General features: G+C 39.9%; 1 protein-coding gene across 1 annotated transcript in view; it reads right to left on the reverse strand.

The window, feature by feature from the left end:
- The window catches only part of DIS3L2 (DIS3 like 3'-5' exoribonuclease 2), a 1626200-nt gene that overhangs the window by 717260 nt on the left and 883719 nt on the right, over positions 1–25221 (reverse strand). Inside the window, exon 11 of the mRNA XM_053711913.1 lies at positions 24210–24383. Coding sequence (XP_053567888.1) covers positions 24210–24383 — 174 coding nt within the window. The remainder of the gene's footprint in view (positions 1–24209; positions 24384–25221) is intronic.

A 25221-nucleotide genomic window follows, 5' to 3' on the forward strand; every position in this document is an offset into this window, starting at 1 on the left:
ATTAGCATAGGTTTGTGTATTTCTCAACATACTGGGAGAAAGAGTATTGGCTAAAGTATTATTTTTGGTGTAGACAAATCTACAACCATCACCAATGATTTCCTTTAAAGTTTCATCTCCATAAAGAATAGGGAGATATTTATTCACAATGCCACAAATGTCATTGTATTGATTGGAATATTTGGTGATGAATGTAGGTCTGTCGTCAATTTTTCTATCTTTTTTATTTTGTAATAGGTCTTCTCTCTTATAACCATCAACCTCTTTCTTAATCTTTAGAACCTCTTTTTTCTGATAACCTCTGTTTATTAGGCGATCAACCAATTTAGTACTTTCTTTAATGTAGTCAGTATTTTTCGAACAATTACGTTTTACTCGCATCATTTGTCCTTTGATAATGCCTTTGAAGACATGTTTGGGGTGACTACTGGTAGCATAAAGTAATGTGTTACCAGCAATAGGCTTACGATATAAGGTAGTATTCACACAATTGTATTTAATTTCACCCAGGAGTGTGATATCCAGAAAATTTATTTTGGTTTTATTCCACTCTTTAGTGAAGCTCAAACCCATCTGATTGGTGTTAAGGTAATTTAAGAATTAATTTGCTTTTTTCTCATCTGCTTCCCATATTAGAACAAGATCATCTATGAATCTCTTGTAATAAATCACATATTCACGAAAAGGATTAGTATTGCTGTATATGAGTGTTTCTTCTAACCAACCCATAACTAAGTTTGCATATGAGGGCGCAAATTTCGCCCCCATCGCAGTTCCTTGTTTTTGAATGTAGTGGTCATTTTCAAATGTGAAACTATTATGTTCCAATAAAAATTCTATAACTTACAATACATATTTCTTAAAAGCATTCTCTAGTTTGATGTCTTTATCTAAATAATATTCAATGGCTTGCAGACAGATAGAATGGGGGATTGAGGAGTAGAGCGATACAGCATCTACTGTGAGCCAGCTATAGCTTTCTTTCCACCCACAGTCATTAAAAATATTAATTATGTGCATAGTGTCTCTGACGTAGCTATTTAAAGAAAGGACAAACGGCTGTAGTATATCATCTACCCATTCTGACACATGTTCCAACAAGGAACCATTGCCCGACACAATGGGTCTACCTTTAATGTTATCTATGCCTTTGTGTGTCTTGGGTAGATGATAGAACACCGCCGTTCTTGGAAATTCAACATACAGATAATCAAAGGTGGGTGCATCAATGAATCCATTCCTTTTACCTTCATTGAGAATTTTAAACAATTGTTTTTGGAAGTCAATGCGAGGATTATAACTAACCTTTTTGTATACATTGGGGTCTACTAGCTGTCTTTTGGCTTCTGCCACATACCAAGATCTGTCACAGACAACTATACTGCTACCCTTATCGGCTCGCTTGATAATAATACTCTCATTTTTCTCAAGAGATGTAAGTGCATCTCTCTCTTTTTTTGTTAAATTGTTCTGTTTCCTTTCTCTTGTCTTATGTGCACTTAAATGCCTTAAGTCTTCTACTACTCTTTTCTGAAAGAGCTCCAGTTGTTTACCTCTGGATTGTAGTGGATAGAAATTAGACTTACATTTAAATCCTATATGTTTATCTTTAAGATGTTCAGTTGCAGGGGAATTAGGGTCTTCATTTAATAGCTGTTCAAGATCCCTGCGAGTGCAGAGATCCTGAAAGTTGAGATCATTAATTTTCCAGCTCTCCATGGTCTGCTCTGGTTCTTTATCTGTTTGATCTGTTTGATGTTTAAAAAAATCTTTCTTTAAGGTAAGGGACCTAACAAATTTGTTCATATCCAGAATAGTTTGAAAGAGAACAAAGTCTCTAGAGGGGCACAAATTTAGCCCATAACTTAAAACCTTATATTCAGTCTCGCTCAAACTATGAGAGGATATGTTAATCACTGTGTTTACACATATTTCTGATTGCTTTTGTTTTCTCTTAGCAGATTCCTTACTTGTTTCTTTTCTATATTTTTCTGTTCTTTCAAAATTGTATGCTGTCCCCCCCCTTTGGGGCATCTGAAGCCTCCTGAAAAACCTCCATATGATCTCTTACTTTTGGTTTAGCTCCTAATTCTAAATGATTAGGTTGTGTGTCTATTATCTGGGTATTTAAATCTTCATGGGTGGCTATTCTTGTGCCTGAACTTGTGTTAGCTGTTGACTCAGTGGATTTGATTTCCCAATCAGAGGCTGAGCTTCCTTCTGAGGCAGAATAGTCTGTCCCTGATGCAGAGCTTTCCTCATCAGTAAATTCCTGTATATCTGCAGCAAAACTTACTTTTTTTTCTATTGCGTCTATTTTTCTTGTGTGAAGATTTACCTGGAAAATTGGTGTCATTTTTTACTTGGCCAATACTTTTCTCCTGAATCTGATTTGGATTTTTCTGGTTAAACTGTACTATTTTTCTAAACTTTCTACGCCAGACATATACTGTCTTATTAGCATAATCTTTACTGTCCCTCTGATATTTAGAATATTTAATATTCATTATATTCTGTTTGGTAGCTTCAATAGTCTCATGGAGCATGGTATCAAACTTTTCATATCTGTCATCTTCCTTATATTTACTCATTTCAGTTTGTAATGCACAGATATCATCTTTATATTTTTGAATTAACTGAGTTTTATGTTTAATCAATAGTCCCATGAGTCTAATAGAGCACTCAGTCAGAATGTCGTTCCATTCAGAGATAAAGTCTTTATCGTCAGTATCAAAGGTAGGAAATTTCTGTAATCTTAGTCCTCGTGGTATCATGCCTTTACTAATGTATCTAGTGAATGTCCAATTATCCATGCAAAGTCTAAGTTCTTTTAATTTATAGTCCTCCAGCATTGCAAACAAATCACCAAGTTTTGCATTTTTGATACACACTTTAGACAAATCTTGCAGTTCACAAACATCCAAGTCCCAATCATCATCGGTACAGAGCGAGTAAAACTGCTTATCCGTTGTTAACTCCATTCCAGAGTAGTTAAAAAAAATGCCTGATATTACTATTATAGTAAATTATTTAGAAAGTCTAAACAATCAAAAAATGCTTATATATGGTAGAGCGTTTAGTAAAACAATAAATTGACTCCAATATGCCAATAATATGTTCAAATCACAAACAGAGTGGGTGAGGAATGGTTAATATAATAAATTACAGGTATCACACTGTATGCGTAGAACATAGATGAGGGGCCCATAAGATCAATGAGAGAGTGTGGTCGTCCTAGCTGCGTCTATCTGTGTTAAGGTTATACCTATCTGGGAGGAAGCAAGGGTCTTCACCCTGCATCGGCAGGAGCACCAGGGGAAAGGCCGAGATTACTCTTGCGTAAGTACGGGTGAAGCCGAGACGTGACCGCTGAGTCAATATTACTCTAAGCTTGTTGGTGACAGCCGAGTCAAGTGTTTTAAGTTGGAATCTCTGTTATCTCCTCTCTCAATGATCTTATGGCCCCTCATCTATGTTCTACGCATACAGTGTGATACCTGTCATTTATTATATTAACCATGTAAGGTTAACCCCTTCCTTGCCTGAAGGAGGATAACCCTAAGTTTCCATGTCACATATGAAATGCCTGCCCACTGCCATTAGACATCCTAGATTATGGATGTAGTGTCCCATATAAGGTAGAGAGAGAAATTAAGCCATGTAGTGCCAGCTTCCTAGCCCCAGAAGACAAAAGGCACTTACCTGCACATTTAGCTGTCCGGCAGTAGGACAGCTCACCCGGTATGAGAGGATGCCTCTCCTCACATGGACCTGTGGAAGAAAAGAAAGACTTACACAGGCTATCTAGATAGGTCTGCAAAACTGTTTGGGAGGCGCAGTGGGCATTGTAACCCACAAGTTCCCAATTGCTTTAAAGGGCCACTAAACCCAAAATCTTTCTTTCATGGTTTAGATAGAGAATAGAAATTTAAACATTACAATTTACTTCTATTATTTATTTTGCTTCATTTTTTAGATATCCTTAGTTGAAGAAAAAGCAATGCACATGGTGAGCCAATCACACAAGGCTTCTATGTGCAGCAACCAATCAACAGCTACTGAGCATATCTAGATATGCTTTTCAGCAAAGAATATCAAGAGAATAAAACTAATGAGATAATATAAGTAAATTAGAAAGATGTTTAAAATTACATTCTCTTTCTAAATCATGAAAGAAAAAATGTGGGTTTCATGACCCTTTAAAGCCACCACTGCTCTACTGAAGAGACTGACGTGGGCTACGGCTAGACCCCAGGAAAGATCAGAGCAAACCTACTCTGCTTTAAAATAAAAAAATCTTGATTGAAGAAAATTCTTATCAGACACCTAAACTTCACCTCTTCCTTGTAATGCAGGCAAAGAGAATAACTGGGGGTTGTGGGAAGGGAAGTGATACTTAACAGCTTTGCTGTGGTGCTCTTTGCCTCCTCCTGCTGACCAGGAGTGATATTCCCAACAGTAATTGATGATGATCCATGGACTCACTGTGTTATTAGAAATAATTTATTTATTCTTTTTCTCATGGTGGCGAGACTCCAAAAGCCATTACTCCTGGCTACTAGGAAGAGGCAAATATACCCAACATACCAAGAGCTTTTAATCTCTCCCACTTCTCTTTACACACAATCTAATGTATAGCCAAGAAGAAGAGAAAGACTGGAAAACAGGAAGGCACAAAGCAGAGAGGTGCAAACTAAAACTGATGCCAACTGATTCTAAGAAACTGGGCTGGTCTCGTGGATTTTCACCACCATGAAAGAAAGGAATAGATCAGGTATGCATAAATGATGTATTCTTTTATATGCGGGTGCACAACCCATTACATCTGGGATCTCATATGCAAGCTGTCGAGTCTAAAAGAAAATAAGTTGGAAAAAAGAAAATGTATGCTTATCTGATAAATGTATTTCTTTTACGATATGAAGAGTCCACGGATTTCATCCTTACTTATGGGATATCGCCTCCTGGTCAGCAGGAGGAGGCAAAGAGCTCCACAGCAGAGCTGTATATATAGCCCCTCCCTTCCCTCCCCCTCCAGTCATTTGACCGAAGTTAGGAAGAGAAAGGAAAGGCCAAGGAGCAGAGGTGACTGAAGTTTAACAAAAATAAAAACCTGTCTTTAGAAAAAATAACAGGGTGGGCCGTGGACTCGTCATATCGTAAAAGAAATAAATTTATCAGGTAAGCATAAATTTCCTTTTCTTTTACAAGCTATGACGAGTCCACGGATTTCATCCTTACTTATGGGATACAATACCAAAGCTATAGGCCACGGATGAAAGGGAGGGACAAGACAGGAACCTAAACGGAAGGCACCACTGCTTGAAGAACCTTTCTCCCAAAAACAGCCTCAGATGAAGCGAACCTCAGTATGAAGAGACGACCAAGTTGCAGCCTTGCAAATCTGTTCAACAAAAGCATCATTTTTAAATGCCCATGAGGAAGCCACAGCCTTAATAGAATGAGCCATGATTCGTTCTGGAGGCTGCTGTCCAGCAGTCTCATATGCAAGACGGATGATACTCTTCAGCTAAAATGAAAGAGAGGTAGCCGTAGCTTTCAGACCCCTACGTTTCCCAGCAAAAACAACAAATAATGAAGATGTTTGACGAAAATCCTTAGTCGCCTGCAAGTAGAACTTCAAGGCACGGACTACGCCTAATTTATGTAACAGACGTTCCTTCTTAGAAGAAGGGTTAGGACACAAGGAAGGAACCACAATTTCCTGATTAATATTCTTGTTAGAGACAACCTTAGGAAGAAAACCAGGTTTGGTACGTAACACCACCTTATCAGCATGGAAGATAAGATAAGGAGAATCACATTGTAAAGCCGAAAGTTCAGAAACTCTGCGAGCAGAAGAAATAGCAACCAAAAATAAAACTTTCCAAGATAATAACTTAATATCTATGGAATGCATGGGTTCAAACGGAAACCCCTTGAAGAACATTAAGAACTAAATTCAAACTCCAAGGAGGAACAATTGGTCTAAACACAGGCTTGATTCTAGTCAGAGCCTGACAAAAAGATTTAACATCTGCAACATCTGCCAGATGTTTGTGTAGCAAGATAGATAAAGCAGAAATCTGTCCCTTTAAGGAACTTGCTGATAACCCTTTCTCCAATCCTTCTTGGAGAAAGGACAAAATTCTAGGAATCTGAATCTTACTTCATGAGTAGCCCTTGGATTCGCACCAATAAAGATATTTACGCCATATCTTATGGTAAATCTTTCAAGTAACAGGCTTACGTGCCTGGATCAAGGTATCAATGACCGAATCAGAGAACCCTCGCTTAGATAAAATCAAGCGTTCGATCTCCAAGCAGTCAGCTGCAGAGAAATTAGATTTGTATGATGTAAGGGCCCCTGAATGAGAAGGTCCTGCCTCAATGGAAGTTTCCACGGCGGCAGAGAGGACATGTCCACCAGATCGTCATACCAAGTTCTGGGAGGCCACGCCGGAACAATTAGAATCACCGAAGCCCTCTCCTGTTTGATCCGTGCAATCACCCGGGGAAGGAAAGCAAACGGTGGAAACACATAAGCTAGGTTGAACGACCAAGGCACTGCCAAGGCATCTATCAGTTGGGCCTGAGGATCCCTGGACCTGGATCCGTATCTTGGGAGCTTGGCATTCTGACGAGACGCCATCAGATCTAATTCCGGTCTGCCTCACCTGAGAATCAGGGTGGCAAAGACCTCCAGGTGGAGTTCCCACTCCCCCGGATGAAACGTCTGTCTGCTCAAAAAATCCGCCTCCCAGTTGTCTACTCCTGTAATGTAGATTGCTGACAGATAACAAGAGTCTCCGCCCACCGAATTATCTTGGATACTTCTGTCATCGCCAAGGAACTCCTTGTTCCTCCCTGATGATTGATGTAAGCCACAGTCGTGATGTTTTACGACTGAAATCGGATGAACTTTGCCGAAGCCAACTGAGGCCAAGCCTGAAGAGCATTGAATATTGCCCTTAACTCCAGAATATTGATTGGAAGTAGAGACTCCGACCGAGTCCACACCCTGAGCCTTCAGGGAATTCCAGACTGCACCCCAGCCTAGTAGACTGGCGTCCGTTGTCACAATCACCCATGAAGGTCTGCGAAAGCACATCCCTTGGGACAGATGATCCAGCGACAACCACCAAAGAAGAGAGTCTCTTGTCTCCTGATCCAGATCTATCTGAGGAGACAAATCTGCATAATCTCCCTGAAGTGCGGGAGATTAGGCCCCGCCCTTCATGGGCGTATTAAACAACCCCTGCAAATTAACTTGCCGCCATACACAAGAGTCTCAGAGAAAATTGAAGTTCTCCCTCTGACTCCGGTGCCCCAGTGTCAGCCCATTATGTTATCACACACTGATACAAGCGTGTCTAATAAACAATTGCCCTACAAACAGTGTTACCCTGCAGTAAAAAACAGATCCCAGCCCCTCTAACAAATTATGGTGTATGAAGGAGGGAGATGGGAAGCTACGTGTTACGGTCCATTCCTGTACCATTGAACCCACACTAGTAGAAAGGGAAACTTAACATAAGCCCTTTCACAAACAGAGGAAGTAATACAGTCAAACTGAGATTAGCATACAAGCCCTAGATAAAGTAGAATGTGCTTACCTCTATGCTGAGGAACAGCATCATGATCCTTTAGTGTCAAGAGGTCCACTCTTCCTCCTGAGGCCCTGCAAGGATAGAAAAGTCTTAGTTCCCATTTTCTAAGACTATAAATAGAAGACAGCCTAAGTAAGGGAGGCACAGTGAGCTAAAAAAGTCGACTAGTTCCCACAGCCTAGGTGGCTATTACTCTAGAAGCTGCTCTATTGGAAAAAAACATAATTTATGCTTACCTGATAAATTCATTTCTTCTGTTGTGTGATCAGTCCACGGGTCATCATTACTTCTGGATATTATCTGCTCCCCCACAGGAAGTGCAAGAGGATTCACCCAGCAGAGCTGCTACACAGCTCCTCCCCTCTACGTCACCTCCAGTCATTCGACCAAAGACCAACGAGAAAGGAGAAGCCAAGGGTGCAGTGGTGACTGAATTATAATTTAAAAAATATGTACCTGCCTTAAAAAACAGGGCGGGCCGTGGACTGATCACACAACAGAAGAAATGAATTTATCAGGTAAGCATAAATTATGTTTTCTTCTGTTATGTGTGATCAGTCCACGGGTCATCATTACTTCTGGATACCAATACCAAAGCAAAAGTACACGGATGACGGGAGGGATAGGCAGGCTCATTATACAGAAGGAACCACTGCCTGAAGAACCTTTCTCCCAAAAATAGCCTCCGAAGAAGCAAAAGTGTCAAATTTGTAAAATTTGGAAAAAGTATGAAGCGAAGACCAAGTTGCAGCCTTGCAAATCTGTTCAACAGAGGCCTCATTCTTAAAGGCCCAAGTGGAAGCCACAGCTCTAGTGGAATGAGCTGTAATTCTTTCAGGAGGCTGCTGTCCAGCAGTCTCATAGGCTAAACGTATTATGCTACGAAGCCAAAAAGAGAGAGAGGTAGCAGAAGCTTTTTGACCTCTCCTCTGTCCAGAATAAACGACAAACAGGGAAGAAGTTTGGCGAAAATCTTTAGTTGCCTGCAAGTAGAACTTGAGGGCACGAACTACATCCAGATTGTGTAGAAGACGTTCCTTCTTTGAAGAAGGATTTGGACACAAGGATGGAACAACAATCTCTTGATTGATATTCCTGTTAGATACAACCTTAGGTAAGAACCCAGGTTTAGTACGCAGAACTACCTTGTCTGAGTGAAAGATCAGATAAGGAGAATCACAATGTAGGGCTGATAACTCAGAGACTCTTCGAGCCGAGGAAATAGCCATTAAAAATAGAACTTTCCAAGATAACAATTTTATATCAATGGAATGAAGGGGTTCAAACGGAACACCCTGTAAAACGTTAAGAACTAAGTTTAAACTCCATGGCGGAGCAACAGTTTTAAACACAGGCTTGATCCTAGCTAAAGCCTGACAAAAGGCCTGGATGTCTGAATTTTCTGACAGACGCCTGTGTAACAAGATGGACAGAGCTGAAATCTGTCCCTTTAATGAGCTAGCCGATAAACCCTTTTCTAAACCTTCTTGTAGAAAAGACAATATCCTAGGAATCCTAACCTTACTCCAAGAGTAATCTTTGGATTCACACCAGTATAGGTATTTACGCCATATTTTATGGTAAATCTTTCTGGTAACAGGCTTCCTAGCCTGTATCAGGGTATCAATAACCGACTCAGAAAAACCACGTTTTGATAAAATCAAGCGTTCAATTTCCAAGCAGTCAGCTTCAGAGAAGTTAGACTTTGATGTTTGAATGGACCCTGAATCAGAAGGTCCTGTCTTAGAGGTAGAGACCAAGGTGGACAGGATGACATGTCCACTAGATCTGCATACCAAGTCCTGCGCGGCCATGCAGGCGCTATTAGAATCACTGATGCTCTCTCCTGTTTGATTTTGGCAATCAATCGAGGAAGCAGCGGGAAGGGTGGAAACACATAAGCCATCCTGAAGTTCCAAGGTGCTGTCAAAGCATCTATCAGAACCGCTCCCGGATCCCTGGATCTGGATCCGTAGCGAGGAAGTTTGGCGTTCTGGCGAGACGCCATGAGATCTATCTCTGGTTTGCCCCAACGTCGAAGTATTTGGGCAAAGACCTCCGGATGAAGTTCCCACTCCCCCGGATGAAGAGTCTGGCGACTCAAGAAATCCGCCTCCCAGTTCTCCACTCCCGGGATGTGGATTGCTGACAGGTGGCAAGAGTGAGACTCTGCCCAGCGAATTATCTTTGATACTTCTATCATTGCTAGGGAGCTTCTTGTCCCTCCCTGATGGTTGATGTAAGCTACAGTCGTGATGTTGTCCGACTGAAACCTGATGAACCCCCGAGTCTTTAACTGGGGCCAAGCTAGAAGGGCATTGAGAACTGCTCTCAATTCCAGAATGTTTATTGGCAGGAGACTTTCCTCCTGACTCCATTGTCCCTGAGCCTTCAGAGAATTCCAGACAGCGCCCCAACCTAGAAGGCTGGCGTCTGTTGTTACGATTGTCCAGTCCGGCCTGCTGAACGGCATCCCCCTGGACAGATGTGGCCGAGAAAGCCACCATAGAAGAGAGTTTCTGGTCTCTTGATCCAGATTCAGAGTGGGGGACAAATCTGAGTAATCCCCATTCCACTGACTCAGCATGCACAATTGCAGCGGTCTGAGATGTAGGCGTGCAAAGGGTACTATGTCCATTGCTGCTACCATTAAGCCGATCACCTCCATGCATTGAGCTACTGACGGGAGTTGAATGGAATGAAGGACACGGCATGCATTTAGAAGCTTTGTTAATCTGTCTTCTGTCAGATAAATCTTCATTTCTACAGAATCTATAAGAGTCCCCAAGAATGGAACTCTTGTGAGAGGCAAGAGAGAACTCTTCTTTTCGTTCACTTTCCATCCATGCGACCTTAGAAATGCCAGAACTAACTCTGTATGAGACTTGGCAGTTTGAAAGCTTGAATCTTGTATCAGAATGTCGTCTAGGTACGGAGCTACCGAAATTCCTCGCGGTCTCAGAACCGCTAGAAGGGCACCCAGAACCTTTGTGAAGATTCTTGGAGCCGTAGCCAATCCGAATGGAAGGGCTACAAACTGGTAATGCCTGTCTAAAAAGGCAAACCTTAGATACCGGTAATGATCTTTGTGAATCGGTATGTGAAGGTAAGCATCCTTTAAATCCACTGTGGTCATGTATTGACCCTTTTGGATCATGGGTAAGATTGTCCGAATAGTTTCCATTTTGAACGATGGAACTCGTAGGAATTTGTTTAGGATCTTTAAATCCAAGATTGGCCTGAAAGTTCCCTCTTTTTTGGGAACCACAAACAGGTTTGAGTAAAACCCTTGTCCTTGTTCCGACCGCGGAACCGGATGGATCACTCCCATTAATAATAGATCTTGTACACAGCGTAGAAACGCGTCTTTCTTTATTTGGTTTGTTGACAACCTTGACAGATGAAATCTCCCTCTTGGGGGAGATAATTTGAAGTCTAGAAGGTATCCCTGAGATATGATCTCTAGCGCCCAGGGATCCTGGACATCTCTTGCCCAAGCCTGGGCGAAGAGAGAGAGTCTGCCCCCCACTAGATCCGGTCCCGGATCGGGGGCCCTCGGTTCATGCTGTCTTAGGGGCAGCAGCAGGTTTTCTGGCCTGCTTGCCCTTATTCCAGGACTGGTTAGGTTTCCAGCCTTGTCTGTAACGAGCAACAGCTCCTTCCTGTTTTGGTGCAGTGGAAGTTGATGCTGCACCTGCTTTGAAATTCCGAAAGGGACGAAAATTAGACTGTCTAGCCTTAGCTTTGGCTTTGTCTTGCGGTAGAGCGTGGCCCTTACCTCCTGTAATGTCAGCGATAATTTCTTTCAAACCGGGCCCAAATAAAGTTTGCCCCTTGAAAGGTATATTAAGTAATTTGGACTTAGAAGTTACATCAGCCGACCAGGATTTTAGCCACAGCGCCCTACGTGCCTGAATGGCGAATCCTGAATTCTTAGCCGTAAGTTTGGTTAAATGTACTACGGCCTCCGAAATGAATGAATTAGCTAGTTTAAGGACTCTAAGCCTGTCCGTAATGTCGTCCAGCGTAGCGGAACTAAGGTTCTCTTCCAGAGACTCAATCCAAAATGCTGCCGCAGCCGTAATCGGCGCGATGCATGCAAGGGGTTGCAATATAAAACCTTGTTGAACAAACATTTTCTTAAGGTAACCCTCTAATTTTTTATCCATAGGATCTGAAAAAGCACAGCTATCCTCCACCGGGATAGTGGTGCGCTTAGCTAAAGTAGAAACTGCTCCCTCCACCTTAGGGACCGTTTGCCATAAGTCCCGTGTGGTGGCGTCTATTGGAAACATCTTTCTAAATATTGGAGGGGGTGAGAACGGCACACCGGGTCTATCCCACTCCTTAGTAACAATTTCAGTTAATCTCTTAGGTATAGGAAAAACGTCAGTACTCGCCGGTACCGCAAAGTATTTATCCAACCTACACATTTTCTCTGGTATTGCAACAGTGTTACAATCGTTAAGAGCCGCTAAGACCTCCCCTAGTAATACACGGAGGTTTTCCAATTTAAATTTAAAATTTGAAATATCTGAATCCAATCTGCTTGGATCAGAACCGTCACCTACAGAATGAAGCTCTCCGTCCTCATGCTCTGCAAGCTGTGACGCAGTATCAGACATGGCCCTAGAATTATCAGCGCACTCTGTTCTCACCCCAGAGTGATCACGCTTGCCTCTTAGTTCTGGTAACTTAGCCAAAACTTCAGTCATAACAGTAGCCATATCTTGTAATGTTATCTGTAATGGCTGCCCAGATGTACTAGGCGCCATAATATCACGCACCTCCCGGGCGGGAGATGCAGGTACTGACACGTGAGGCGAGTTAGTCGGCATAACTCTCCCCTCGCTGTTTGGTGAAATTTGTTCAATTTGTACAGATTTGCTTTTATTTAAAGTAGCATCAATACAGTTAGTACATAAATTTCTATTGGGCTCCACCTTGGCATTGGAACAAATGACACAGGTATCTTCCTCTGAATCAGACATGTTTAACACACTAGCAATAAACATGCAACTTGGTTACAATCTTATTTAACAAAAACGTACTGTGCCTCAAAGAAGCACTAAACGATTAAATGACAGTTGAAATAATGAACTGAAAAACAGTTATAGCATCACTCTTTAAAAACAACACAACTTGTTAGCAAAGGTTTGTTCCCATTAGTAAAGCAACACTAATTAAATTTTAAACATAAAAATTACAGAGCAACGTTTTAAAACACAGTCACTACATAAATCTCACAGCTCTGCTGAGAGAATCTACCTCCCTTCAAAGAAGTTTGAAGACCCCTGAGTTCTGTTAGAGATGAACCGGATCATGCAGAAAATACAAGTGTAACTGACTGAAAATTTTTTGATGCGTAGCAAAGAGCGCCAAAAAACGGCCCCTCCCCCTCACACACAGCAGTGAGAGAGAAACGAAACTGTCATAAGCAAAACAAGCAAACTGCCAAGTGGAAAAATAACGCCCAAATATTTATTCACTCAGTACCTCAGAAATGCAAACGATTCTACATTCCAGCAAAAACGTTTAACATGAATTAAATACCTATTAAAAGGTTTAATGTACTTTTACAGAGTAATTCCGGTGAAATACCATCCCCAGAATACTGAAGTGTAGAGTATACGTACATGTCATTATAACGGTATAGCAGGATTTTCTCATCAATTCCATTCAGAAAATAAAAACTGCTACATACCTCAATGCAGATTCAACTGCCCGCTGTCCCCTGATCTGAAGCTTTTACCTCCCTCAGATGGCCGAGAAACAGCAATATGATCTTAACTACTCCGGTTAAAATCATAAGAAAAACTCTGGTAGATTCTTCTTCAAACTCTGCCAGAGAAGTAATAACACGCTCCGGTGCTATTGTAAAATAACAAACTTTTGATTGAAGTTATAAAAACTAAGTATAATCACCATAGTCCTCTCACACCTCCTATCTAGTCTTTGGGTGCAAGAGAATGACTGGAGGTGACGTAGAGGGGAGGAGCTGTGTAGCAGCTCTGCTGGGTGAATCCTCTTGCACTTCCTGTGGGGGAGCAGATAATATCCAGAAGTAATGATGACCCGTGGACTGATCACACATAACAGAAGAAATAGTGCACACAGGCACCATTTAAAATAAACTCTTGATTGAAGAAATGTAAACTAACACCTCACTTTACCTCTTCCTATCACTAACACAGGCAAAGAGAATGACTGGAGGGGGAGGGAAGGGAGGGGCTATATACAGCTCTGCTGTGGAGCTCTTTGCCTCCTCCTGCTGACCAGGAGGTGATATCCCATAAGTAAGGATGAAATCCGTGGACTCGTCATATCTTGTAAAAGAAATGTGCATGATACTGTGGCCTGGAAGACATTTCTTCCAAAAGCTGCTGCAGAAAAAGCAAAAACATCAAAATGGTAAAATTTGGAGAGTAAGAAAGACCAGGTTGCTGCTTTGCAAATCTGTACAACAGAAGTTACACTCCTAAATGCCCAAAAAGGGTAAACTGACCTGGTATAATAAACCAAAATGTGTTTTGGAAGAGACTTACCCGCCTACAAGCTTTATAAATTAATTACTTAGTACCAGCTATAGCCTTTTTGATACTTATGTGGGCCACAAAAATGAAAAACTTGTAGACTGTTCTTACTACTTAGTAACTTGCTAACAGGGCCGTTTTTAGGACTTTGGATTAGTAGCTGACCGCTGTCAGGAATCACCTGGGAACCCCCATCATCAGGATTCAAGGTTCTTTTTTGTGACTTTCCTTTTGTTTTACTCATTTGGATTACAAATTACTTTTTATTTCGTTTTCTTGATCATCACTAACATTTGTTGAACATCATTTTGTACTTTTATTTTTTCATTGGATTTTTTCACTCATCTCATCTTTTGATTTTTTTCACATCATTGTGCTACTTCATTTCATCACATTTTTTACCTTTATTATTTTTTCACACAATTTTTTCCACCGATTTTTATTCATTTTTATTCTTTTTTATGCACTGCAGTGCCACTAGTACTTGCATTTGAGATATTTTGTATTTGCTATCTTCCACAACGTTTATTGATGTGTATGTATATTGTTTACTAATTGGTTAATACCACTTTGTACATCCAACTCACTTATTCACCACACATTACTACCACTGTTCATTATTTTCCATATAACTATTGTCTATCATGGATCCATGATTTTTATTGTCAGTTTTATTGTATTTTTAATGTAGGGATTTTAACCACCTCCCTGGCATTTCTCATTATTTACCTTTCACTCTGTTACTCTGTGCTAATTAAACCATTTTAGAACCATTTGGGTCATTACCTTATTTTTAGGGACCCCTTTAACACTCCTAGTTTTTTAGTGTTTATTATTTCTTAGCCTTTGTTGGCGCTGTACTCATTATTTATTTATTTCACTAAGAATACCAAGAGAACAAAGCAAAGTTGGTGATAAAAGTAAATTGGAAAGTTGTTTAAAATTACATGCCCTATTTGAAACATAAAAGTTTTTTTGAACTTGACTGTCCCTTTAAGGTTTCAACAGTATCAACAGTATACTCATTTTATTATGAAATAAATTAAAAAAAAAAAAAAAAAAACAGCTAGTCCCTTATCTTGCTTACCTTTTTTGCAGAGAGGAGGCTAAATCCCTGGTGGTCGAAATAGGGGTAAAACCGTTAAAAATGAATTCTTGATAGTCCGGTGGGGGAGTGATTTGTCTGTACCTTTGGATAGTGCAGACCATACTAATTGCTTCTTCCAGCCGGCGTTCAGTGATGAGAGTCAGAGCACAAGCTGCATTCTGACTCACACTAAGCGGCAGCAATGCAAATAAAAAGGAATGTGCAGGTGCACCCTAAGGTAGCGCAGGCTCTGACCAGGCCCAGATGCCAGAGGACACTAGGACATTTCCCGGTATCCTGGTGGGCTAGTCTTGTGGGCCATATGTAATTGGTTTATGGGGGCCTTCAGCCGAAGCAAACTCATCAAACTTGTAAAATTTTAAAAAAAGTGTGTACGAGGACAAATCTGATCCATTGAGGCTTTATTCTTAAATGTCCAAAAGGAAGCCACTGCTCTAGTGGAATAAGCCGTTATACTGCGTAAAACTGCCTTGTCAGCATGAAAAACCAGATAAGGGGGGTCACATTGCAAAGCAGAAATCTCAAACTCTGCGCACAGAGGCAATAGCTAACAAATAAAGAATTGTCTCCATTTTGAAAGAAGGAACACTCAGAAATTTGTTTAGGCACTTTAGGTCCAGAATTGGACGGAAAGTTCCCTCTTTCTTTGGAACCATGAAAAGGTTTGAATAAAACCCCAAACCTCTTTCTGCTGTAGGTACCGGGACAATTACTCCTAGAGAGGAGAGATCCCATATGCAACCTAAGAAGGCAGCCCTCTTTTCTGGTCTGGTGAAACATCTTCCTCAGAAAAGTTTCCATTTTCTTATCCATAGGCTCTCTAAAAGAAGAACTATCCTCCAAAGGGATAGTAGTATGCTTAGCCAGCGTAGAGATAGCGTCATTCACCTTAGGGATGGAGCCCCACAAATCTAATTGAGAGTCAGGGACCGGGAATAATTTTTTTAAAAGTAGACAAGGGGAAAAAAGAAGTTCCTAATCTTTCCCATTCGTTACTAATAATGTTCGCCATCTTAACTGGCACAGGAAAAGTCAGAGGGACCTTTCTATCTTCATAAACCCCGTCTAGTTTAGGGATCCTCAGGGAGAGTAGTCTCTGGAACCTCTAGTGAAGACAGAACCTCCTTTAATAAAAAAATCCAGATGCTCAATTTTAAATCTAAAGGAGGGTTCCTCCGCTGACGCAGGTTTAGAAACTGAAGTCTCTGACTCAGAAAGTTCACCCTCTAAAGCCACAGAGGTTAACTCATCCTCGGATACCTGGGACATAGCTAAATTCGACAAATATTTAGATGACTCTAGGTCAGGAGAACTATGTTTAACCTTTCTCAGGGCCGCAGACACCGCCAAATTTAACTGCGCAGTAAAGTCTGCTGGGAAAAGGCCCCCTCCAGTTAGAGGATTAGATGAGCCACGGGAAACTGCATGTGGAGCAGGTAATGTAGAAAGGGTAGTAATTTCACGGGACCCAGACTGCTGAGAAGTAGATGGTTTAGAGGGGCTAATAGTGCCATGAGTATGAGTAGTTGTCTCCCTTCTTAGACTTTAGAACAGGCAAATGGAACAAAATTGAGCAGGCGGGCAAACCACAGCCACCTCACAATATAAACAGGAATTATTAATCAGTACAGAAGGAGCAGAACCCTCTAATGTAGTATCAGAGTCCTCCATAGCTTTGTATATACCCACAGAGGACAAACAAAAATAAACATTTTTATTTAAAAAAAAAACGGTATCTTAATACACACAATGGCTGGGACACTTACCACCTCCTAGACCCAGACAGCTAACAGTGAACACGCTCTCCTCAGAAATGATGTCTGCTGCAGGATCTTAGGAAATGAAAGAGACCGCACCCGGTCATGTGGTGCTTAAGACAGGACTTTCCCTGTTCTGAAACAGGGCGCTAAGCTATTATGAGTTGCGCAACATTTCAAAAACAAAAGTGAACCCTGTTATATGCATCATATAACTCAAACATAAAAATTATAAAAAACATTTGTTTGAGTTATATGATGCATTTTGCGCTTACAGTTCTTGTGTTGGCTATATAGAAGTTTCTGTGTCATCAAGTAAACCTCATTTGTTTCAGATGCTTTGTTCATCATGTGCAAAATTTACCCTGACTGCTAGATCACATGACTTTTGTTATTTAAATATGGCCAGTGGCAGCAAACAGCTCTGTTCCATCTTTTTTTAAAATCAAGGGTTAACATACGTTTTTAAATTTCTGTAATCCGATTGGTTGTTCAACCTTTAAAAGTAAGGTGTGTGTATATGAACAATATCTATGATTAAGTACTCTTAAGAGTACGAAACGCATAATATTCCTGATGGATTAACCCCCTCCTGTGAGTTATTTATTTTAGGGATCAAATAAAGTTTTAGGTTTTTATGACTTGGCGTTGCGGCTCAACTTTTTGCATGTAAATTTTAAACAACTTTCCAATTTACTTTTATCACCAATTTTGATAAAAGTAAATCACCAATCACAAACGATTTATCACCAATACTTTTATCACCAATCACAAACGATTGTTCCAAGATGATTTTGGAGATCACTCTTGGAAGAAGAACTATAGGCGGGAAAATATAAGCAGGTTGATAACACCAAGGAAGTGTCAATGCATCCACTGCTTCCGCCTGAGGATCCCTGGACAGGTACCTGGGAAGTTTCTTGTTTAGATGAGAGGCCATCAGATCTATTTCTGGAAGCTCCCACATCTGAACAATTTGAGAAAACACATCTGGGTGGAGAGACCATTCTCCCGGATGTAAAGTCTGATGACTGAGATAATCCGCTTCCCAATTGTCTATACCTGGGATATGAACCGCAGAAATTAGGCAAGAGCTGGATTCCGCCCAAACAAGTATCCGGGATACTTCTTTCATAGCTTGAGGACTGTGAGTCCCACCCTGATGATTGACATATGCCACAGTTGAGAAATTGTCTATCTGAAAACAAATGAACGGTTCTCTCTTCAACAGAGGCCAAAACTGAAGAGCCCTGAGAATCGCACGTTCCAAAATATTGATAGGTAATCTCGCCTCTTGAGATGTCCAAACTTCTTGTGCAGTCAGAGATCCACAAACAGATCCCAAACCTGAAAGACTTGCATCTGTTGTGATCACAGTCCAGGTTGCATGAACGAAAGAGGCCCCTAGAATTATACAATGGTGATCTAACCACCAAGTCAGAGAAAGTCGAACATCGGGATTTAAGAATGTCAATTGTGATATCCTTGTATAATCCCTGTACCATTGGTTCAGCATACAAAGCTGGAGAGGTCACATATGAAAACGAGCAAAGGGGATCGCGTCTGATGCTGCAGTCATGAGACCTAAAACTTCCATGCACATAGCTACTGAAGGGAATGACTGAGACTGAAGGTTCTGCAACCAATTTTAAACATCCCTTGTCTGTTAGAGACAAAGTCATGGGCACTGAATCTATCTGGAAACCAAAAAAGGTTACCCTTGTCTAAGGAGTCAAATAACGTTTTGGTAAATTGATCCTCCAACCATGTCTTTGAAGAAACAACACTAGTTGATTCACGTGAGATTCTGCAGAACGTAAAGACTGAGCGAGTACCAAGATATCGTCCAAATAAGGAAACACCGCAATACCCCACTCTCTGATTACAGAGAGTAGGGCACCGAGAACCTTTGAAAAGATTCTTGAAGCTGCTGCTAGGCCAAAAGGAAGAGCAACAAATTGGTAATGCTTGTCTAGAAAAGAGAATCTCAGGAACTGATAGTGATACGGATGAATCGGAATATGAAGATATGCATTCTGTAAGTCTATTGTGGACATATAATGCCCTTGCTGAACAAAAGGCAGAATAGTCCTTATAGTCACCATTTTGAAAGTTGGTACTCTTACAAATCGATTCAAAATCTTTAGATCCAGAACTGGTCTGAATGAATTTTCTTTCTTTGGGACAATGAATAGATTTGAATAAAACCCCAGACCCTGTTCCTAAAACTGAACTGGCATGATTACCCCTGATAACTCCAGGTCTGAAACACACTTCTGGAAAGCCTGAGCCTTTCCTGGGTTCGCTGGAATGCGTGAGAGAAAAAAAATCTTCTCACAGGCGGTCTTACTCTGAAACCTATTCTGTACCCCTGAGAGAAAATACTCTGAATCCAATTGTTACGGTACCAACAGGATACCAAGGGTTAATACCAGGGAACAATGTCCTGCATACAGAATCAGCACTTCACAACCTCGATCAGTTTCCCTGCAAACATGAGACCAAGCTCCACATTTCAGGTTTAAAAAAGAATATATTTATTAAAGGCTGAATGCCTAGTATTTATACAGGTTTTGACCCCAGATGGGGGGGTTGAATATAACCCTGGCTTCAGGTTACAGAGGGCATTGGTTAAACAGTAAAGCAAACATATGAACAATGCATCAAACCTCTAAGAATTGTCTATTCACAGGTAAAACAGATTAACATATTAAGTACTCAGACAATCTGATGTTGGGCAGTCTAGTTAACATAATCCCACAAAACCCAATCAGTTTACCTAGACAGACTCCTGAGACACAATCAGATCTTAAACATACATAGAATACATCTTATTACAGAATATAGGAACAGTTCTTATTAGCTATAAAGTCTTTTATGCCCACTTGGCTTATAGAGTCACAATTGCTCCCACAAGGGGCACTCACACCCTGTACCCATCCTGTATTTATGGATACAGGGTGACATAGACATAAGACAGAGTTATGAAAGTACATGGGGTGTCCAGCATATAAAATTCCATATTTCCATGCAGTCTCTGGGTATCCTTAAGCCCATGCACCTCCAGCCCAAAGAATGTTCCATAACAGGCCCTCCAATGTACAGTGGCGAGATTGGTTTTGTCACACCAATGATTTTGGACTGAATTGATCCAAATATCTTTGAAAAATTTTAATCTGCCCCTACCAGCTGAACTGGAATAAGGTCCGCACCCTCATGCGTACTTGGGGGCTGGCTTTGATCTTTTAAATGGCTTGGATTTATTCCAATTTGAGGAAGGCTTCCAATTGGAAACAGATTCCTTTGGGGAAGGATTAGATTTCTGTTCCTTATTATGTCGAAAGGAACAAAAATGGTTAGAAGCTTTAGATTTACCCTTAGGTTTTTTATCCTGGGCAAAAAGACTCCCTTCCTCCCAGTGACAGTTGAAATTATTGAATCCAACTGAGAACCAAATCATTTATTACCTTGGAAAGAAAGAGATAGCAATTTGGACTTAGAAGTCATATCAGCATTCCAAGATTTAAGCCATAAAGCTCTTCTAGCTAAAATAGCTAAAGACATATCTAACATCAATTTTGATGATATAAAAAATGGCATCACAAATGAAATTATTAGCATGCTGAATCAACTTAACAATGCTAGACAAATCATGATCAGATACTTGTTGCGCTAAAGTTTCCAACCAAAAAGTTGAAGCAGCTGCAACATCAGCTAAAGAAATTGCAGGCCTAAGAAGATGACCTGAATATAAATAAGCCTTCCTTAGATAAGATTTAAGTTTCCTATCTAAAGGATCTTTAAAAGAAGTACTATCTTCCGTAGGAATAGTAGTACGTTTAGCAAGAGTAGAGATAGCCCCATCATCTTTGGGGATCTTTTCCCAAAACTCCAATCTAACAGTTGGCAAAGGATACAATTTTTTAAACCTTGAACAAGGAATAAAAAGTACCAGGCCTATTCCATTCCTTAGAAATCATATCTGAAATAGCATCAGGAACTGGAAAAACCTCTGGAATAACCACAGGAGGTTTATAAACAAACATAATTTAAACGTTTACTAGTTTTAATATCAAGAGGACTAGTTTCCTCCATATCTAATGTTATCAACACTTCTTTTAATAAAGAACAAATATACTCCATTTTAAATAAATAAGAGGATTTGTCAGTGTCAATATCTGAGGCAGGATCTTCTGAATCAGATAGATCCTCATCAAAGAAAGATAAATCAGTATGTTGCGGGTCATTTGAAATTTCATCAACTCTATGAGAAGTTTTAAAAGACCTTTAACGTTTATTAGAAGGCGGGATGGCAGACAAAGCCTTCTGAATAGAATCAGAAATAAATTATTTTAAATGTACAGGTATATCTTGTGCATTAGATGTTGAGGGAACATCTAGTTTACATCTAGTTTACAACAAATGTACTTAGCTTTGGTAGAACCGTTATCAGGCAGCAGTAATCCAGCAGTAAATTCTGAGACAGGATCAGATTGAGACATCTTGCAAATGTAAGAGAAAAAAACAACATATAAAGCAAAATTATCAATTTCCTTATATGGCAGTTTCAGGAATGGGAAAAAATGCAAACAGCATAGCCCTCTGACATAGAAAAAGGCCAGAGGCAAAAGGAATGGGGTTTTAAATAATGAAAATATTTGGCGCCAAGTATGACGCACAACAAACAGAAAAAAAATTTTTGGCGACAAAAACGTCCGGAAACGAAACACTCGCGTCATAGATGATGCAACCTTGTGAAGGATTCAGCGTCAACTAAGACGTCAGAAATGATGAATTTGCATCAACGAACATAACTTTGTGTCAAAAAAAATCTTGAGCCAAAAATTACGCAATAAATTTTGTCATTTATCGCCCTCGCAAGCCTAATTCTGCCCGCAAATTTAAAAGACAGTCAATTGAAAAAGAGACTATACCCCAGGTAAGAAATAATTTTTAATAAAAAAAGCATTTCCCAGATATGAAACTGACAGTCTGCAAAAAAGGAAATATACTGAAAACGTGAATCATGGCAAATATAAGTACAATACATATATTTAGAACTTTATATAAATACATAAAAGTGCCAAATCATAGCAGATAGCCAAACTAGTAGAGGTAATGGAATATGAGCGTATATCGTCAATCTGAAAAGGGAGGTAGGAGATGAATCCCTACGACCGATAACAGAGAACCTATGAAATAGATCCCTGTGAAGAAAACCATTGCATTCAATAGGTGATACTCCCTTCACATCCCTCTGACATTCACTGTACTCTGAGAGGAATCGGGCTTCAAAAAATGCTGAGAAGTGCATATCAACGTAGAAATCTTAGCACAAACTTACTTCACCACCTCCATAGGAGGCAAAGTTTGTAAAACTGAATTGTGGGTGTGGTGAGGGGTGTATTTATAGGCATTCTGAGGTTTGGGAAGCGTTGCCCCTCCTGGTAGGATTGTATATCCCATACGTCACTAGCTCATGGACTCTTGCCAATTACATGAAAGAAAACAATTTTCATATTAAAAGGACAGTAAAATCCAAATTTAAAATTGCATGCCCTATTTGACTCATGAAAGTTTAACAACTTTCCAGTTTATTTTTAGCATCAAATTTGCTTTGTTCTCTTGGTAATTGTTATTCTAGCATATAAACCTACGTAGGCTGTAATGATAATTTCTAATACCTTAAAGGCCACCTATTATTGGAATGCATTTGACAGGGTTTTTTTAAGCTTTCTGAGCCGAAACATGTCAGCAGTCAGTCCCTGAGTGGAGCCCATACTACTCACATCGCCACTGGAGATCCAAGATTTGTATCCCTATCTGGGATGAAAGATTTTATCTGCAAATAAAAGTTTTCAACTTGACATCGCTGTTTGCTGGTGCACCTCATTTTTCACCTTTCAAGGTTTTTTTTAAGCTACAGGGTGTTAGTTCATGTGAGCCATATAGATAACATTATGCTCATGCCTGTGGGGTTATGAGTCAAAACTATTTGCCTAAAATGCAAGTCAGTCAAAAGATCTGAGATAAGAAGGTTGTCTGCAGAAGCTTAGATACAAGGTAAACACTGAGCTAAAAAGTGTAATAATATCACAGTGTTGGTTATGCAAAACTGGGGACTGGTAAATAAAGGTATTATCTATCTTTTTTAAAACAATAAAATTGTTGGTGTTTACTGTCCCTTTAATCATATTAATCACCATGCCTACCACATGCTAAAGATAGATAGATTTAAAGCCAGAAAGGTTATATACTCAGTGCCTCATCACATAACACTTGGTTCTCTTAATTGTGGTGGATTTACACTACCTGCTACTGGAAGGGTCAGCAAACTTCAACACAATAGTCTTGGAGCAAATTTAATGTAAATTGAAGTGTTGCACCAAGGTGTGGCATTTCTGTCTTATGTATTGGTGCAGTCTAACCCAGTAAAACTATTTGTTTCTCTCTCCATAGGCCTCGTGAGCAGAGTTTGGGCATGGGAACCAAAGCAGCAGAAAGCAGCCAAACAGCTCAGGTTATATTAAGGAAAGTGGCTTAGAGAGAGACTTCAGGGCATATATCTGATGTGGGTATTGGGATGACAGATACCAGGGCCAGGATTCTGAAATCTGACATAGGTATAATTTTGAGGTATGGTAGAGCCAGGAATCAAAGAGAAGGTAAAATGTGGGTGTGTTGTTGACAAGTGGCTGAAATACCAGGTTCTAATGTGGGTATGTGTCTGGAAGGCCCAGCATCTGATATAAGGGTCTGATGTATGTGGCTGGCAGAGGATTTGATGTGCAAAAGGCTAATTAGCTGGGTTGTAGGTCCAGAAGCCTAATCTGGCTTGTTTGTATATTATTTTTGCTTATTATCATCAACAACAACAACAAATGTGTACTTCCTTAACTATCAAACGTAATTAAAAAAGCATCAGGTCACTTTATAATATTACTTTGGCACAACTTACATAAAAAATATACCTGTGCTATAGAGTTGTAATATGGGAAATCTGGTTTATCTACTATAACGCTGTGTGCACATATCCTTAATATTAGTTTCTCCCTTTACTAGGGGTTGCTTGTTAGATAATATTTATAAAAGATTTTATAACAAATCTGTAGCAGTAGTTAATTGTCTTACTAGGTTTTTGCATCCCTCTAAACAATTGAATAACACAGCTAAGCCAAAGTCAACTCAAGAAAAATCTCACCTCAAATCTTTCCTTTTCCGGTACTCCTCTTGAGGAATTGTCCAAGGCAGGTTTTGGGGCAAGCACTGCAGAACATCACTAGAAAAGTCTGAGAAGTCAACTCCATATTCTACTAAAACTCCCTCCGTTTCTGGTTCAATCTCACCAGCCTGTCCGAGACTCTTCATCAGAATTCTGGTGGGAAAGAAAGAGTTGTTCAATACATGCTGAAAATTGGTTTAACCAAGACTGCAAAATATACTGAAATGTAAATGTGTCTATGTTAATTATATATACAAATACATTAATTTACAGTGTATAGATACTGTATATGTCTCTGATTAATTGATTGCTTTCACATGACACAGGGGTGGGAAATAAAAGGAAATTTCTCAGCTTGCTCATTTGAAATTCAGAGTTTTATTACATAGTCTTCTTGTTATCATGAACTATTTGATTATGCAATTGTACTGTATTTTATGGTCCTATAACTTCTTTATGAAGTGACCTAAGCAGTGTTACTTTTTAAATCCACTTTTTTTTTGGTAACTCCTCTCATCTTGCAAAATAAATGATGCAATCACTGTTGAAGCAAAAAATAAAAAGGGCAAAATGAAAGAAGTAGCCTAAACAAAATATTGCATTTTAAATTTTGTTGGAAGCAATATACCTGCATATATTTTATGATGGTGAGAGTCCATGAGACATCCACTGCCGTCCACTAGGAGGAGGCAAAACAACCCAACATAACAGTTCTTTAATCCCTCCCACAATCCCTCAGTCATACATATGGCCAAGTAGATGAAGAAAAACAGAAAAGCAGGAAAGAACATAGAGCAAATGAAGTGCAAAACAAGTATTCCTGTAAGCTGTCATTAAAGAAACATCATGAAAGAACTGAACTTTTACCATTTTATAAAATAAAATGTCATTTTATAAGATGGTAAAAGTTCACAATACACCACATATGGATGGTATACCCAAGCAATGAAGTCTACAAGACCACTATGAAAGGCAAGACAACAGTTAAGAC

Source organism: Bombina bombina, chromosome 4 (assembly GCF_027579735.1).
Source record: "Bombina bombina isolate aBomBom1 chromosome 4, aBomBom1.pri, whole genome shotgun sequence".
In the NCBI taxonomy this organism is placed as follows: domain Eukaryota; kingdom Metazoa; phylum Chordata; class Amphibia; order Anura; family Bombinatoridae; genus Bombina; species Bombina bombina.